Source organism: Eurytemora carolleeae, unplaced genomic scaffold, assembly GCF_000591075.1.
Source record: "Eurytemora carolleeae unplaced genomic scaffold, Eaff_2.0 scaffold66, whole genome shotgun sequence".
NCBI classification, from domain to species: Eukaryota; Metazoa; Arthropoda; class Copepoda; order Calanoida; family Temoridae; genus Eurytemora; species Eurytemora carolleeae.
The window spans coordinates 492,417-510,341 of NW_019396101.1; the positions used below are offsets into that span (position 1 = coordinate 492,417).

The window sequence follows — 17,925 nt, forward strand, 5'->3', positions numbered from 1 at the left end:
TTTTAAGTGACCCCATTTTTAGAGTGGCACGTACGATTCACGACGTTACCCTTCTCTTAAAGGCGTTGTATGATCAAGATTGAAATTATTCTTGTTGTTTCTCTTTATTAATGGCTTGCATATGTTTTCAAACAAACAATGAAGGAAATGTCAGAATGTGAGCTAGAAAAACAACAATATCTTCCATATTATTGATCAGATAAAGGTTTAAACTGTACTGTTTTAAATCTGACACGGTACTCGAATGTTTACCTGCAATTATAATTTAATTGTAATAAACTATTCAATCTGAAATCTGTTTAATTGCAATTAGTGATAAAATATTCATTAAAACCTCCTTCAACGAGAGTTAACTAACTAGAGTTTAGAACCGGGACTTGTTTAAACTGTCATCCTGTCAGTTCATCCTCCAGTGTGATTTATTTCCCTACTAAACTACTGCAGAGTGTCCCAATAAAAATGGGAATTAATTTTCAAATTGTTCTAAGCGGAATTTTCCGTTAATACACTTTATTTGTTACTAACTGAAGGGCCCGGCGTTGCCCGTGAAAAAAAAATCATTAAAAAATGTATTTTGAAAAAAATTTAGCCTATAACACCCCCCGGCCACCTACACCAATTTTCAGCCCATTCGGTCCAGCCGTTTGGCGGCTATACGCAACATATATATATGAATGTCTTGTTTTATTATATAGATAAATTCACTTTAAACTGAAGATACAAGAAACTCCTAGTCTTGGGATTTCCAAAATGTGGTCTATCATTAAAATTGTGATATATTACTGAAAATCTCTGAATACATCACAAAATGACGTTATGTAATAAAAAAATCACTAAAGACATTATAAACCCTGCAAATAGTCTCAAACTAAATCTTTTTTGTTTTTCCAAACTTAATAGAAGTCTTTCACAAAACTGAACACTTTTCACAATCCTAATATCTTTGAAATCTGTTGTTTATAGATCAAACAGTCAAAGTTTCAAAAGTTGACCGATCAGACCACAAAGATAAATGAATTTGAAAATTAATTTTTGAAGCAATTACGTACCCGCAGTCGCTTCCTTTTAAGTTATGGGAAAGATGTTACAGTTGATGAAACCTTAAAAATCCCAGAAATGAATATTATATTGTATCAAATAAAGATTTCTAACGAATGCTGTCTTCAATTAATGGTGAAAAGTTGAAGCAAAACTTTTGACATTTCTCTGGAGATATTTCACATTGTTTACATTTATGTTTATTTGTTGTTTATGCATTTAGTACTTCATACTTTCCTCGTTTATTCTCTTCTTTTATATTTATATCTAGATGCATCATCTTCTTTCATGCTCATGCAGATTCTATAAATACAACTAGGCTTGTTGAAATTGGATAACTTCTGAGTTTGGAACTTTTTAGTAAAAATAAGCTACAAAGCGACCATAAACTATAAACTATAATTTTTCATTTAAAACGCATTCGCCGACAAATAATTAAACGGTAAAAAAGAAAAACGAAAAATGATGTTTAAATATGTTAAATTGATCAAATTTTGATCGAAAGTCCCAGGTTTCTAGGTTAAGGACCAAACAAATATCAAATCTAATTCGATATCTGCAACTTCTAACTGAAAGGATTTATCAATTAATCTCAAAATAGGTAAAACTTTTTATCCATTTCGATACGTTTTAATATTTTAATTATTAGCCTTAGTAAACATGAAACATATAAGTTGTGTAGTACCACCCCACTCTAAAAGATGCATGTTCCGTGCCAGTACAACGTGTATGTATTCACTCGTACTGTCCAGTCTAGACAGCGTAGAGTCGACCCAGCACGTTATAAGCAACAAATTTAGCCTGGCAAGATTCATTTCATTTTATTTTCAATCTATAGGAACACTGCTTTAAAACAACATCTATAAAATAAAACAAGACATTCGTATCTATATATATGTTTCGTATAGCCTGCCAAACGACTGGACCGATTGAGCTGAAATTTTGTGTGGACACTCATGGGTGGCCGGGGGGTGTTATAGGCTAAAAAAAGTTCGAAATTATTTTTTTTCAAAATTTTTTACTTATTTACAAAAAATATTTTTCCAAGGGCAACGCTAGTATCAGCTAGTATCAAATGAACACTTAAAATTGCTTGAATGCCTCATTTTTCGAAATAAAGACATCAGAGACAGTATAACTCTGTTTTCCATAATATATAAAACATGAAGAAGATATAAAACATGAAGAATATATAAAACACGAAGATATAAAACATGAAAAAGGAAAGTATCAAGGGCTGGTTTTCGAGTTGACTAAATCTGAAACTCACATTCTTTCCTTATTGGTCAAATCAGTCGATATCCGCGATATCACTATTGCGAAAATTTTAATAAATTCATTCAGAGCTGGGAACTTTTGAATGGTGGATATCGGGATTAATGCTTGATCCACTCTTTTTCTTAATCTCGAGATTAAATAACACTTGTTCTCCTCTTGTTATCAATCTTCAGAGCTGGGAACTTTTTTGAATGGTGGATATCGGGATTAATATTTAATCTCCTCTTTTTCTTAATCTCAAGATTTAATAATTCTTGTTCTCCTCGTGTTATTAATCTCCAGATTAATTTACCGATCGGGATTAAGGATATCCCATTCTAAAGTTCCCAGAGTTTGGAACTTTTGAATGGTGGATATCGGGATCAATGCTTGATCCACTCTTTTTTTCATAATCTCCAAATTAAATTATGCTTGTTCTCCTCTTGTTACTAATCTCCAGATTAATAAACCGATCGGAATTAAGGATATTCCGTTCTAAAGATTTCAGCTCAGCTTAGATTAATTAACCGAAAGGGACTAAGGATATCCCATTCTAAAGTTTTCAGCTCAGTCTTCAAAAGTTTTTAGCATTGAACTAATATAATTAAATCTTTGTATCAAATATTCATATCTCCGTAAATGTTGAAGGTTACAAACTATAAAGTTAAAACACTTTATTTATCATAATAATCTAGAAGGACATAATCAAATATTTTCTTCAAAATATCGTCTTTACTGCACATCTCTGAGTTCGGAGCAGGCCTATCCTGGAGATTCTGGAGATATGAATTTTCAAGAATTAAACTCGGGTTGGTTTTATCAGAGTTGAGTATGGATTCCATCTCCTGTTTTGAGAATGATAGATCGGAGAGAAGATCCCAGTCCTGTATATCATGTTTACAGCTTCCATATCTTTAGAAAACAAACTTTTCAACTTTTTAGGAATAAGAAGAGACATAGTTAAGAGACTGTCAAAGAATTTTAAGCAACCCTCAATAGGGCGTCCCAAAAAGGAAAAAAAATTGTACTCGGTATTTTTTCCCATTCTACTATGTATCTATCCTAAGCCTCTCTTTATCGAAAAAAAAACTCTAACCACTATTTTAGCTTTCTGTAAAACTTAAAAAAAAGGGAAAAAAACGTAAATTTAATTTGTTTTCTTGCAGAGCATCTAAAAATACAACACCAAATAATGATCCAGTTCTCAGCTTAAGCGAACCCTATCTGAACGTCTGCTAATAAGATTAAACTAGTTTTAGATATTCATAACATGATTTTAGATAACCCTGCCTGAACTTGCCTCAATTAATGATCATTTTATGTTTCTTGAAACAGAAAATAACATGAGTATAGAATCACACTGTATAAACAACTAGTTTTGAGGAATATCTTTTCATATTTTAACAAACCTCTACAGATTACATTGATAATGATATAAAAGTCAATCTTACTGTTCTTTAAACCTAACTTCACAAACGTTGTGGGATCAACTTATATCAGCTGGTTTTGAGGCGGAATAAAATCATCAATAAAAAATGTTTTTAAACATATCTTTTCATACAATTTTTTCTCGCTAAATTCAAATTTTTGTTCCGATATTTGAAAATTTTTGTTTATCCTGTAGATGGAGGAGAGGAGATGAAAACAATGAAGAACTGCTTCCTCCCTTACAGCCAGGATACTTGAACCCTCAGATCCATCCACCAAACTACCAAACCAAACCAATTCTATCAACACACCAAACCAAAACAATCATAATAATCCTCCAAACTAAATCAGTTCTATCAATCCTCTTAGCCAAACCATTCCAATCACCAAACTACCCAAGAAAATCAAAACAAAACACCAAAACCCAAACCCATCCATCCACCAAGCCACACCAATTTAACCAATCCTCAAAACCAAACCGATTCTATCAATCCACTAAGCCCATGCATCCACCAAACCAAACCATTCTATTCAACAAACTACTAAACCAATTTTATCAATGTACAAAACCAAACCCATCCAACCACCAAACCAAAAAAATCCTACCTATGCTCCAAACACCCAAACCAAATCAATTCTATCCACACCAACCCAAATTAATATATTCCCCAAAACAAACAAAACTCATCCATCCATTCAACCAAACCAAACCCATTAATCCACCAAACCAAACCAAGCCTACCCATCCATCAACCACTTAAACCAAAAAAATCCAATCCATCCACAAAACACTCAATCATGTTCATCCACAAAACCAAACAAATAATATCCATCCACCTCTAGCTAATCTTATCCATTTATCAATCCTTCCCCCCCCCCAGAAAAAAAAATCTCTTTCAATCTACCAAAGAACTAAATCAATCCACTAAACTAATCTTATCTCTTCACCAAACTATCAAACCAATCTAGTTTCATCCATCCAACAAACCATCCTTACCTATCCACCAACCCATCCTTATCCATCTACCAAACCATCCTTATCCATCCACCAAACCATCCTTATCCATCTACCAAACCATCCTTATCCATCCACCAAACAATCCTTATCCATCCACCAAACCATCCTTATCCATCCACCAAACAATCCTTATTTATCTACCAAACCATCCTCATCCATCCACCAAACCATCCTTATCCATCCACCAAACCATCCTTATCCATCTACCAAACCATCCTTATCCATCTACCAAACCATCCTTATCCATCCACCAAACCATCCTTATCCATCCACCAAACCATCCTTATCCATCTTCCAGACTCACTCAGTAAGTTAATCCAATCCAATCACAAAACCAATTAAATTCCAAACCAATCAAAGCGTCGATTTCTTAATTAGAAAAAATTAGATTTGATTGGTTTAATCCCTGTTTATATCAAGATTATTGAGTAATTTAACAATCATACTCTCAGAGATTCTTTCCCGGTAATCCCGTCTCTTTCGCCCATTGTTGTTCATGTTGGTGTTAGTGTTATCGTTGTTGTTGTTATTATTGTTGTTATTGTTATTGTTATTGTTATTGTTTACAACAACGTTAGTTCCGACCCCGGCTCCAACTCCAGTAGCTGTTATCATGATGTTTAACATCAAACTGAAAAATATCAATTATTTTTATTTGGTTTCCCGTCGAGGTTATTTAAAGAGACTAGTCGACATAACTTCATTTTACCCTTCATTTAATGAGTAGCATATTAACTATCTGAAAACTTTTTTTCTGTTCAGAAACGATTGAGCTATTGTCTTGTTTTTTTCTAAAAATTGATAATTTTAATTGAAAGTGATTTGTGGATTCTTGCAGCTTAGTTATAGACGGAAATTGAGTGAATTTAATCTTTTCAATAAAGAAAAAAGTATTTTTTATCCAATAAAGCGGGGGGGGGGGACTGGAGATTGATATTTCTAGCTTTCACTTGGGACAGATCGCATCCAATGTGTTTTTAATCAAACCTTTATTTGTTGAGGAGGGGTGTGTCTGATATTTAGAAATTATAAAACCTGTTTGTAACTTCACAAATAAAAAACATGTGCAGATTAGGTTTCTTGTGATTATGTTTAATTCACCCCATACTGAACTACAGTGAGAACTAGAAAATTCTGGAATAGTAAGACGACTTTCAGACCCAAGTTAAGTCTTAAGTTCAATGTTCATGAGAGACAGACCAGGTATCTTGTGAATATGTTTAATATGTTATCTTCTCCCTATCCCGGGCTCGGTATGTTTTGAAGAGAAAGAGTAAAATTTAACAAAATTAGCTTCTTGATGGGTGACGAAGTATTTCTCTTAACTTCATACTTTAAATAATATGATTATCTTCAAACAGGAACTTTAGTCTTTTCTAGACTCTCTAGACTCTCTAGACTCTCTAGTCTCTCTAGACTCTCTAGACTCTCTAGACTCTCTAGACTCTCTAGACTCTCTAGACTCTCTAGACTCTCTAGACTCATATGGACTCTCTAGACTCTGTAGACTCTCTAGACTCTCTGGATTATCTAGGTTGCCTAGATTCTCTAGACTCTCTAGATTATCTAGATTCTCTAGATTCTCCCGATTCTCCCGCTTTTCTAGATTCTCTAGATTATCTAGATTCTCTAAACTCGATCTAGACTCTCTAGGTTATCTTGCCTCTCTAGACTCTTTCTAAACTTTTCAACCTCTTCAGATTCTTTAAACTCTCTAAATTTTTTAAAATCTCCAAACTCTTTAAACTCTCCAACCTCTTTAAACTCTCCAAACTCTTTAAAACTTTCCAGACTCTTTAAACTCTCCAAACTCTTTAAACTCTCCAAACTCTTTAAAACTTTCCAGACTCTTTAAAATCTTTAGTTTTCCTAGACTTTCTAAACTCCCTGAACTCTTTAAACTATTGACTCTTTAGACTCCCTAGACTCTCAGTTTTTTCTAACCCTTTCAAATTCTTCAGATTCTAGACTCTTTTATCTATCTCGATAGCCAACGTTATTTAATGTTATTACTAGCTTGGGAACCCGGCGTCGCCCAGGTATTGATATATATTCAACGTTATCGTTACTCCCGAGTCCCGCCGTTTGCCCACGCTAACTATCACATTATGATTTTAGCTAAAGTTATAGAATGTTACCCCCAAGGGGTACTCACGGGTTTCCTTACAAAATTTCAGCCATGTTGGTCCAGCCGTTCTCCCAGCTCTGGCTAACATATTTATATACATATATATGAGCGAAGAGCTTTAATATATGCAATATGTATGTTTTAAAGATTATGTATATAAGGTTGAGAGAAGAGAAGGGATGTAAATGTTTAATATAATGTATAAGTTTGAAGAGCTTTATTATATGCAATATGTATGTTTTAAAGGTTATGTATATAAGGTTGAGAGAAGAGAAGGGATGTAAATGTTTAATATAATGTATAAGTTTAAAGAGCTTTATTATATGCAATATGTATGTTTTAAAGGTTATGTATATAAGGTTGAGAGAAGAGAAGGGATGTAAATGTTTAATATAATGTATAAGTTTGAAGAGTAGAGTATGAGGGAAGGTGTAAAGTTCTGCAAGAAAGTTGAATAACAAGATCTGATAGTTTTCAGTTTTAATATTTGATGAGATATTATATAAGAGAAATTAAGGATCTGTAAGAAAAAGTGACCTTCCGTGCAAAGATGACAATGCCCGATTCACTACGGTACCCAATTGAAATCTTTGGATAAATAAAATGGGAGATATTGTAGTTTTTCTAGGTTTAAACGTTTTTTATTGTTATAATTCGTTTATGTATTTCTGTAATAGAAATGTTCAAGTCACTTTTATAAACATTGATATCTTATTCATACTTGATCAGTAGCCCAATTTAAATGCATTAAGAAACTGCAAAGCTATTGTTCATAAAGCTAGAAGGAGTAATTGGCAAAATAATGCTCGATTTTTGCGTGAGAGTGTGGACATTTTGGTTAGCAGTGGCTCGGCTCTTTAAGGAGAGTGTTTGCTAAAAATGAAAATGGGGTATATAGGGTTACATCAAAAGATTATCGATGGTGATCGCTAGTAATCTTACTTCTATCTGTTGCGTCTATAAGGAGAAAATTGTAAAGACTCCTTTTAAGGATTTGCGGGCCCAATTCTTTTAAATCGTAATTATTCCTTTTAGGATTTCATTTCTTTGTTTTGAATTCTGGTTCAAATAATCTTACAGATTATTGAAATCGACAAGAACGAACCGAACATTCGCCTCAAACTCCTACAAAATCGCAACCTAATAGCCTTTTATATTTTTTAATGTCTGGTAGATCAAAAAGTCGAATTTTAAATATCAAAAATTTACACGATCTGGATGCATCGAGATATAAGTACTATTAACAATTTAGAGTGTGAGGAAAGTGGTCAGTAACTTTGTAGGGTTTTTGAGATCAAAATTCCAGGAGGGGGGGGGGATTATTTCGCCGCGCTTTGTGCAAAATATTTCAATCATTAAAAAAATGTAATATATTAAATATTTACCTGAACATTACGTTGATTGTTACATTTAAAGCACTCACTGAACATTTTCCGTTTAAATATACAAAATCCATACAGGGAAACCCATAAAACTATGGAATCATTAATTCAACATTTATAAAGATTCGAACTGAAACCCCAGGTGCAGGAAATGAATTGAAACTCCGTCTTATACAAGGAAGACTTAATCAATCCATATAAAAACTCTACTGTAGGATGCATGTAAAGGAATTGAGTATCTGCCACTAACTCACTATTTCTAAGCCCTATATCTTCCTAACCTGATGGTGTAAACCTTTGATATTTCAACCTAAGATGATCTGATCTAGCAGCAGAATTCATAGTTTGAAATATCTTGGGTCTTCGAAGTTGGGTGGCAAGGGATTAGAAACTCAGAGTTTGGGGGAAAGACTCAATTCCTTTAAAATAAAAATTCAGTTAAATTTAAAAAAGGCGAATGTTCTGCCTAAGAAAGCAAAAAGTGCAAAAAATCCCGTGTTGCTCTTGGCACAGATCTCAATAACCTTCTTCCGACCGGGACCGGGGTTTTTCTTCTTCTTTTCCTGCGGGATTCGGAATGTTGTTATCGTGTCCTTGGGAGGTTCTTTCTTCTTCTTCTTCTTCTTAGGTTGTGGAATATGTTTAACAGGTTGACTGACATGCTTGTTTAGAAGATCGAATAGTTTGTTGATGTCTTTATAGGGTATAACAGCGTAGTAATCATTGGGGCCTAAATATTAAATATGGAAAAAGACAATTTTTAAATTTTAGAATTTTTTCAAAACCACTATCACCCCGTGGCAAGTATACTTAGGACAAAAAAGGGAAAATGTGGTATGATAATTAAGAAATAATTACTTTGTCCGTTTCTCCAATGTTTCAGATTTATGAATGTATCTTTTTTAGATTTTCAACGTTTAAAAAACTTTCAATGAAAGTTTGCTTTTTTACCTAATTTTCAAATTTTTGCCTTCCATATCTTCAAGAATTAGAAAAGCAAAAGTTTAAAATACATTTTATTTTGAATTTGTTACTATATCCATACATCATGTACATGAAAAACCTTCTTTATGATACTATTGAATGTTTTTAAAGATTATAAGATAAATAAACACATTTTTAAAACTTAAATGACATAATTTTTTTATTTAGACTTTATTTCTATATTTCTTTCAGTGAATATTGCTTAAACAACAGGCCCTGAACATTTTTGATATTTAGTATTATCTGTTTCTAACTCTCAGCGTTTATAGAATATTTCCCATTGGGAAATGTAAAATTACTAAAGTTAGCACTACTAACCACAACATAACTAATAATGTAATAGACTTTTAATAGAAATACAGGCTTAAACACATGAACCTCTGTTATTTCATTATTTAAAGGCAAATGAAATCTGCAAAAAAGGAACTGAGTCTTTGCCACAAACTCAGATTTTCTAATCCCTATATCTTTTCAACCTGATAGCGTAAACTTTTTATATTTCAAACTTTGATTATTCGATCTAGTATAATTTCTAGTTAAAAATATATACGGTCTACGACTTTAATTTGCAAAGATATAGGGATTAGAAAATTTTAAGTTGAGGGAAAAACTCAATTCCTTTGTCCTTTGCATATATAATTAGATTGCAAAGATATATAATTAGATTGCAAAGATATATAATTAGATTGGAAAGAAATATAATGAGAAAATTAAAGTTTGTGATATGTTACCAGTTATTGAAAAATTCAGGCACTTGACAAACGTTTCTTTGGTTTGTGGATATTTAATACTACAAATTCAAGGCTCTTCGCGCCCTTCTTTCTAGGCTTTTAGGGCGCTTCGCGCCCATCTTCTATTTAAATTGTGAACATGTTCTTTTTTTACATTTAAAAACAAAGAAGAAAAAATGTTTGCGGATTTTTGAAAAAAAATTCACGGATTTTCAAGAATTTAATTTTTTTTACAAAATTAAAAACCTTTAAAACACATTTTTTAAAAATTTTTATCATTCATAAACCTCCCCTGTGGTCACATGATGTCCTACAAAAAATTTGGGCCCGATCGGTTCAGCCGTTTTGACGTTTATAGAAACAGACAGACAGACGGACAAACAAACAGACAAGCCAAATTTATAGATAGAAGATGAGTTAAAATCATACATGAACACAAATTATGAACTCAAAATCTAATCAAAACTAAAATTAAATTGTCAATACTGTGCATTTTTTTTAACGAGTACGAACGGTCATGAAGTTACCTTTTGGTTTACTTATTTGACTGGGTGGGTTGTAGTTTAACCCTGGAGCTGGTCTATTATAAACAGGACCCGGAGTAGTGGAGTAGGGTTGCGGAGTAGTTGTACTGTATCCATGTTCAGGTTGTGCATGTTTCACAGGCTTCTCGTAGCCGGGCTTCTGATCCTTAGGATTGATGGGAGTCGGATCCTGAAGGATAAAAGAATTGAAGAATAATCAGACTTCATTCAAAGCCAAGATTAGGGGTTTCTTACAACAGAGCAAAAAGAGGAAAAGAACTATTGAGAAAGTAACATAGATAAATGTATAATGGTGAAGATAATGCTTTTGTTGATGGTGGTTAAAAGGGAAGATATAAGGAAGAGGGGGCCGGTGGAGGGGGGGGGGAGAGGGTAATGTATAATTGGAAAAGTGTTTTTTTTTTACTTAATCAGAGTCCAAAACTAAAGAACGAAAAGTTTTGACTTAAATTTTAAGTTCATGGTTAAATGCCACTTCTGACTTAATTTAAACCTGAACTTTAACCGTGAGGTTAAATATTTAACTCGCCGAAATCGACGAGTTAAAATTAATCACATGGTTAAAATCTTGAAATCCCGCAATCCCTATTTGTCTATCATCATTCAGCGGTAAGAGGCATTCAATATGTGACTAGAAATATGTTTTGTTTTTCGTCACGTAACTTAAAATTTAAAAAAACAGCTGATTACCGAATACCGATACTTACGTAATAATTCTTTAAATCCTTTTCTCTGATTGGTTCAGATTTTTTCCGGGAAATTCAAATTTAAAATTGAGAAAGTTTAATATTTAAGTAGCTATTCATTATTTTACAGAACTTTTAACCTCGAACTTAAAATTCGCGCATTCTTTAGTTTTAGACTCAGGTAATTAATTAAAAACTAATCACCGGAATAAATTCTTCATGGATAGGATAGTAATCATTTTTGGGAGGAGCAGGATCCCTGGTTGGATAGTTTGGTTCAGGTTTAGGTTTATACGGCGCTATGCTTGTTCCAGGTCTGTATGGAGCTGAGGGGTGGTTGGATCCAGGTCTATACGGAGCTGAGGGGCGGTTGGATCCAGGTCTGTATGGAGCTGAGGTAGGTACAGGCTTATACGGAGCTGATGTTGGTTTATGTTTCTCCGCCGGGGAATAGGAGAAAACTTGAGGTTTTTTAGTTGTTGGTTTCGGATAGGTTAGCTCCGGTGGCGGAGTGTTTGGCGGTGAATAGTTTATATCACTAGGTGGTCCGGTGTCCTGAAGAAGTTCACAAATTAGACAGGGGTTAAAATATATCCACGAATTAGACAGGGGTTAAAATATATCCACAAATTAGGCAGGGGTTAAAATATATCCACGAATTAGACAGGGGTAAAAATATATCCACGAATTAGACAGGGGTTAAAATATATCCACAAATCAGGCAGGGGTTAAAATATATCCACGAATTAGGCAGGGGTTAAAATATATCCACAAATTAATCAGGGGTTAAAATATATCCACAAATTAGACAGGGGTTAAAATATATCCACGAATTAGACAGGGGTTAAAATAAATCCACGAATTAGACAGGGGTTAAAATATATCCACGAATTAGACAGGGGTTAAAATATATCCACGAATTAGGCAGGGGTTAAAATATATCCACGAATTAGACAGGGGTTAAAATATATCCACGAATTAGACAGGGGTTAAAATATATCCACGAATTAGACAGGGGTTAAAATATATCCACGAATTAGACAGGGGTTAAAATAAATCCACGAATTAGACAGGGGTTAAAATAAATCCACGAATTTGGCTTTTTACTCAGCTTGATATAGCTCACACGTGCAATTTTCAATTACTTAAAAAGTCTTAAAATTAAATTTAAAGAATATAAAATAGGTACGCTAATCTGTTGTACAGTACGGGGCATCTAAACAGAAACTTAAAGTAACAGTAAAATATGATCCTGGTTTCCTCCTGTATTAATCTGTCCCTGGAGCTGGTTTAGAATATCCTGGATTGAAGTTGGAGGACCCTTCTCATCCTTTATATGAGGTTGGCCGAGTAGGAAGGGATCAAAGATTGGAGCTGCAGGGTTTAAGATTGTATTATAGTTTACGACCTCAGGTAGTACACCAGGATACAATGAGTTAGCCAGTTCAACCAGGTCTCTTCAATACAACAACAAATAATAAACTTTCAAATTTCAAAAAAAAATTATTAAAAATCCTGAAATTAAAAATAACAAATTGACAAAGCATTCTACTAACAATTTTTAAAAAAATCTTCTTTATAGTAAATGCAAATAAAAAATGAAAACAATACTTAATTCCCAAAAATAATTGCAGAAAATTTTGAATTGAAAAAACTGTAATGTTAACTGATATAAACTTACTTATCTACTGGAGTTGCTAGCTGAAGGTGTTCAAGCTGATCCCTGTAAACCAATCCTTCACAATTTTATCATTCAAGAACAAAAGATTTCTACAAACTAGAGAGAAAGAGAAAGTCAAATTTTTGCGACACTTCTAGAACAACTTTGTGACCTTGTAGTACCTTTAGTTTTCATTTTTTCGCAAGAAATCAAATTTATCTGGTCACATTTTTTAGAAACTCAAAACATTTTTGTTCTTCTCGGTAGCGCTTTAATAAGAGGAACCAAGATGAAAACATTAAAGATTTCAATCTAACCTGCAGTTTACTTTAGTTTAAGGTTTGTGCAATTTTTATAGAAAAAAGAAAGAATATACATCTTTTTAACTATTTGTCAATGTAAAAAAAGCTACTGTGTATATTGGATCTTGGTTTTTGGAAAATTATTTGTATCCATGAACCTGGATTTTGGATATTGTATATCCTAGAACCTGTATCCTGGATATTGTATATATACTGGATCCTATTGTATTATATCCTGGATCCTGTATCGTGGATATTGTAAATCCTAGAACCTTTATCCTGGAGCTATTATCACAGAAACTAGATCCTGAATCCTGGATATTGTATTTACTTCTTCTGTATTCTGTGTCTTAGAACTAGCCATGGCTCCTAAATATCCGGGTTAACCGGATTGTATATCCTCTATGTCTAGGACACCGGATCCTGTATCCAGTATATCCTTTAAACACTGGATCCTGTATCATGTATATCCTTGACATCGGAGTCTGGATCTTTCATTCTTAATATCCCGTATTTTGTATCCTGTATCATGAATCATATTGAATATGTATGTCCTGTATTCTGTATCCTGTGTCATGATGTATATTGAATACATATATCCTGTATCTTGAAGCATACTGAATTTGTATGTCCTGTATTCTGTATCCTGTATCATAATGTATATTGAATACATATATCCTGTATCATGTAGCATATTGAATATGTATGTCCTGTATTCTATATCCTGTATCATGATGTATATTGAATATGTATGTCCTGTTTTCTGTATCCTGTATCATGATGTATATTGAATACAAATATCCTGTATAATGGAGCATGTTGAATATGTATGTCCTGTATTCTGTGTCCTGTATCATGATGTATATTGAATACATATATCCTGTATCATGAAGCATATTGAATATATGAATGGAATGGATTTGGGTTTCCTAACATCCGCAGGAAGATAAGGAAGAGGTAGAGCGTAGTATCCCAGGGATGAATTCTCCTGTAATATTCAGAAGATAGAGAAAGAGAGCTAACGGAAAATCAAAGTATAATCAATTCTTACCGAAATAAAATGGTATCACACTTCGTAAGGTTTTGAAATACTAATTTCGAATTTTTCTTTTTTAAAGCTACTGTCATTGTAATATTCAAGTGTCCCTCCAATTCCAATTCACAACGGTACCCTTTAAACCTTTATCTGATAAAAAATGTGGGGAAATTCCGTTTTTCTAGCATGAAAAGTGGAAAATTCTGACCATTTTCTTTTTTTCTGCAGCATAAATCTGCCAGCTAGTTTTGTGCAAAAAATGCGAATGGAGGGTCGCTTGGAATTGCATCTACAATTCTTTTATCCCAATATTTCTTGTATTTTTTTTCATTGTAATCTGGAATTTTTTTCAGGGCTACCCAAAGTCCTTCCCCCCTTGTTAAGTCTATTTACGCCTGCAATATCTAAATATTAATGAATAATATGAAACAATTGAAGTATCCCACCTCCCTCCTCCTTCTTCTTCTCCTCCGGGAACAACTCAACTTAGTTTTATAGGTTTCCTGTTCCCTGTTCGAACAAATTTCTGCAAGTTTTATACACAAACTTTTACTTCAAGTGAAATGAAGTGTCTGAGTTAGAATATATTTCTCCTAATAGATGCACTTTTTATACGATGGGATTTTAAGTTAAAAAACTAACCATTTTTGTTTTTATTTTTTAAAGTTTCATATTTTTTGCTTTTTAAGTCTTAAAACTAAAAATCTGTATAATAAAGCAAGACATTCATATATATGTTGCCTATTGCCGGATAAACGGCTGGACCGATTGGGCTAAAATTAGATTTCAGAAAAGTATAATGATTACATACTTACCACAGCTACAGAAAGTTATGAATTTAAGAAATATGTACTGTGTGCAGATCGTCACTAAAATTGTGTTCTTTTTAGTTTAATTCAATTTATTCAATCAATGAATAATGAATATCGATTTTCATATTTTTGCTTTTTTGACTTGAATTTCTATTGAATCAAACAAAATAAGGTAAACGCATATCGTTAGTTAATCATGAACTATAGTGGGTATATCCGTTAACATATTCGTCTCTATAGTGGGTGTATCCGTTAACATATTCGTCTCTATAGTGGGTATATCCGTTTACATATTCGTCTCTATAGTGGGTGTATCCGTTAACATATTTGTCTCAATAGTGGGTATATCCGTTTACATATTCGTCTCTATAGTGGGTGTATCCGTTTACATATTTGTCGCAATAGTGGGTATATCCGTTTACATGCTCGTCTCTATATAGTGGTTATATCCGTTTACATATTCGTCTCTATAGTGGGTGTATCCGTTTACATATTTGTCTCAATAGTGGGTATATCCGTTTACATGCTCGTCTCTATAGTGGGTATATCCGTTTACATATTCGTCTCTATAGTGGGTGTATCCGTTTACATATTTGTCTCAATAGTGGGTATATATATCCATTTACATGCTCGTCTCTATAGTGGGTGTATCCGTTTACATATTAGTCTCTATAGTGGGTATATCTGTTTACATATTCGTCTCTATAGTGGGTATATCCGTTTACATGTTCGTCTCTAAAGTGGGTGTATCCGTTTACATACTTGTCTCAATAGTGGGTATATCCGTTTACATATTCGTCTCTATAGTGGGTATATCCGTTTACATATTCGTCTCTATATTGGGTATATCCGTTTACATACTTGTCTCAATAGTGGGTATTCTGTTTACATATTCGTGTCTATAGTGGGTATATCTGTTTACATATTCGTCTCTATAGTGGGTATATCCGTTTACGAATGTTTATGAAATACATACTTGTCTCTATACATAAAATACAAAGTAATCTGAGCTTCATCGTTTGCTTCAAATCTTCTCAAATATATCAATCTTAATACATACTTTGCTTGTCTGTCTGTCTGTTTGTCTGTTTTTGTCCAATGAAAGTCAAAACGGCTGAACCAATCGAGCCCAAAATTTTGTGTGGGGCCTCACTTGAACCCAGGGAAGATTTATGGATCTTGTAAATTTTGAAAATGCGCAAAAAATATTATGAAATCCGCAAACTTTTTTTGTTTGTTTTTTTCTAGTAAAAACAGAAGATGCTCAGTGCTCACAGACAGAGTCACAATCAAAAGTTGAAATAGAAAATGGGCTAAAAACCTAGTAAATTACAAATATTAATAAATTAAGTTGTAACACCTCGCTTTCTTTAAAAGGGTTATTAACCCATTTAAAAAAAAACTCATAATACTCCAATCACCAAGATCATACTACGCGTACGGCGCATATATTGGGATATTAAATTGTTAAACAATCCCTTTAAAGATTAATTTGATTGTTTAAATGTTTTGTGTCTTTCCTGAAATATTTTGTGTTGAGAGGGGTAGAAATGTATACGGATAGAGGGAGCAGGGACGGGTTGAGGAGAAGGGTAGAAATGTAGATGGATATAGAGAGCAGGGACGGGTTGAGGAAAAGGATAGAAATGTAGATGGATATAGAGAGGAGGGACGGATTGAGGAGAAGAGAAGTTTTGAAGACGGGATAAGATTAGTTTTCCAAGATTTTTCTTTGTAAAATGTTTGCTCGGCTAGGTTTCCCGGTTTTAACTTCTCCAAACTGAAATTCAGAAATAAATATTAAATAAACATTTGACAGAATAAACTCAGCGGCTTTCACCACTAGCCGTAAAATGAAATATGCACGTTCTGACGCAAAGATTCAACAGGATTTTGCAAATACTCCTTAAAGAGACTGTAAGCGCGTGTAATTTCAAGTGTCCCTATGTTAGATCAATGAATTATGTTAGATCAAATAATCTAAGTTTGAAATATCAAAGGTTTACACTTTCAGATTGCAAATATATAGGGATTTGAAAATTTAAGTTTGTGGCTAAGACTCAATTTCTTTGGGATTAAAAATCCAGCAAAGGGACAGATTTGGAAAGAAGAACTTGGATCAGGATTGGTACAGTGATAAACAATAGAATGATTTTCGATGTACTTAGCTGCATTTCTAATAGATTAAATTGGAACGACAATCATTCAGCAAGCTGTTTATTGGTTATTATATGGTGACATTTTTAATCAAAAGATTGAATGGAGATGACAATCATCCAGATGTCTGATGGTAATTGAGCTGTATTTGACTACATTTTTAATCAAAAGATTGAATGGAGATGACAATCATCCAGATGTCTGATGGTAATTGAGCTGTATTTGACTACATTTTTAATCAAAATGGTTTGTCAATCATTCAGCTGTTTATAGGTTATTCCTGAGTTTTGCGACATTTTTAAACAAAAGATTGAATGGAGATGCCAATCATTCAGCTGTTTATTAAATGAAATTAATTTAACCTGATGACTGACTTCAAGAACATCATGCAGAGGATAACCAAGTTTTTAATCATCATCTTCTAGATCCTTTCCACATTTTTTATCTGAAATATTCGGAATTTTTTTTAGTTTTTTTAAAACTAAGGAAGACAAACACTCCAATCTGAACTAACCAAGGGAGAAATGAATTCGATTTCTCCTCGTTGATTTCAATCATGTTTTGTTCTATAGTTCAACAAGCTTTAAACTTACGGAGTTGTATATTCATACTTGTTAATTTAAAACTGTTTCGCTACTTAGCGATTTCCCTAAAGACCTAATATATGTACCGTGTGGTATTTCTCAGGATTGGATCGTAAGACTCCCTTCTCTCAACGCTCTTCATAATAAAAAGGAGGATAGCAGATGAGATAAACAATG

General features: G+C 33.3%; 1 protein-coding gene across 2 annotated transcripts; it reads right to left on the minus strand.

Annotated features, from left to right (window-relative positions):
- Nucleotides 1–2,954: 2,954 nt before the first annotated feature.
- LOC111694980 (putative uncharacterized protein DDB_G0289263) lies at nucleotides 2,955–17,611 on the minus strand. Of its 2 annotated transcripts, XM_023464082.1 has the most exons (13): nucleotides 17,527–17,611; nucleotides 16,528–16,787; nucleotides 14,642–14,721; nucleotides 14,089–14,147; nucleotides 12,879–12,920; nucleotides 12,477–12,654; nucleotides 11,402–11,752; nucleotides 10,494–10,680; nucleotides 8,718–8,981; nucleotides 8,255–8,291; nucleotides 5,148–5,372; nucleotides 3,914–4,003; nucleotides 2,955–3,207 (listed from the first exon to the last, which is right to left on the minus strand). In XM_023464082.1, exons 1-13 carry the CDS (start codon nucleotides 17,580–17,582, stop codon nucleotides 2,970–2,972), a joined length of 2,067 nt encoding a protein of 688 aa, XP_023319850.1. In that variant the 5' UTR covers nucleotides 17,583–17,611; the 3' UTR covers nucleotides 2,955–2,969. The 2 variants fall into 2 exon arrangements, with proteins under 2 accessions (XP_023319850.1, XP_023319851.1); XM_023464083.1 differs by lacking the exons at nucleotides 14,089–14,147; nucleotides 14,642–14,721 and having other exon boundaries at nucleotides 12,879–12,933.
- Nucleotides 17,612–17,925: the final 314 nt, after the last annotated feature.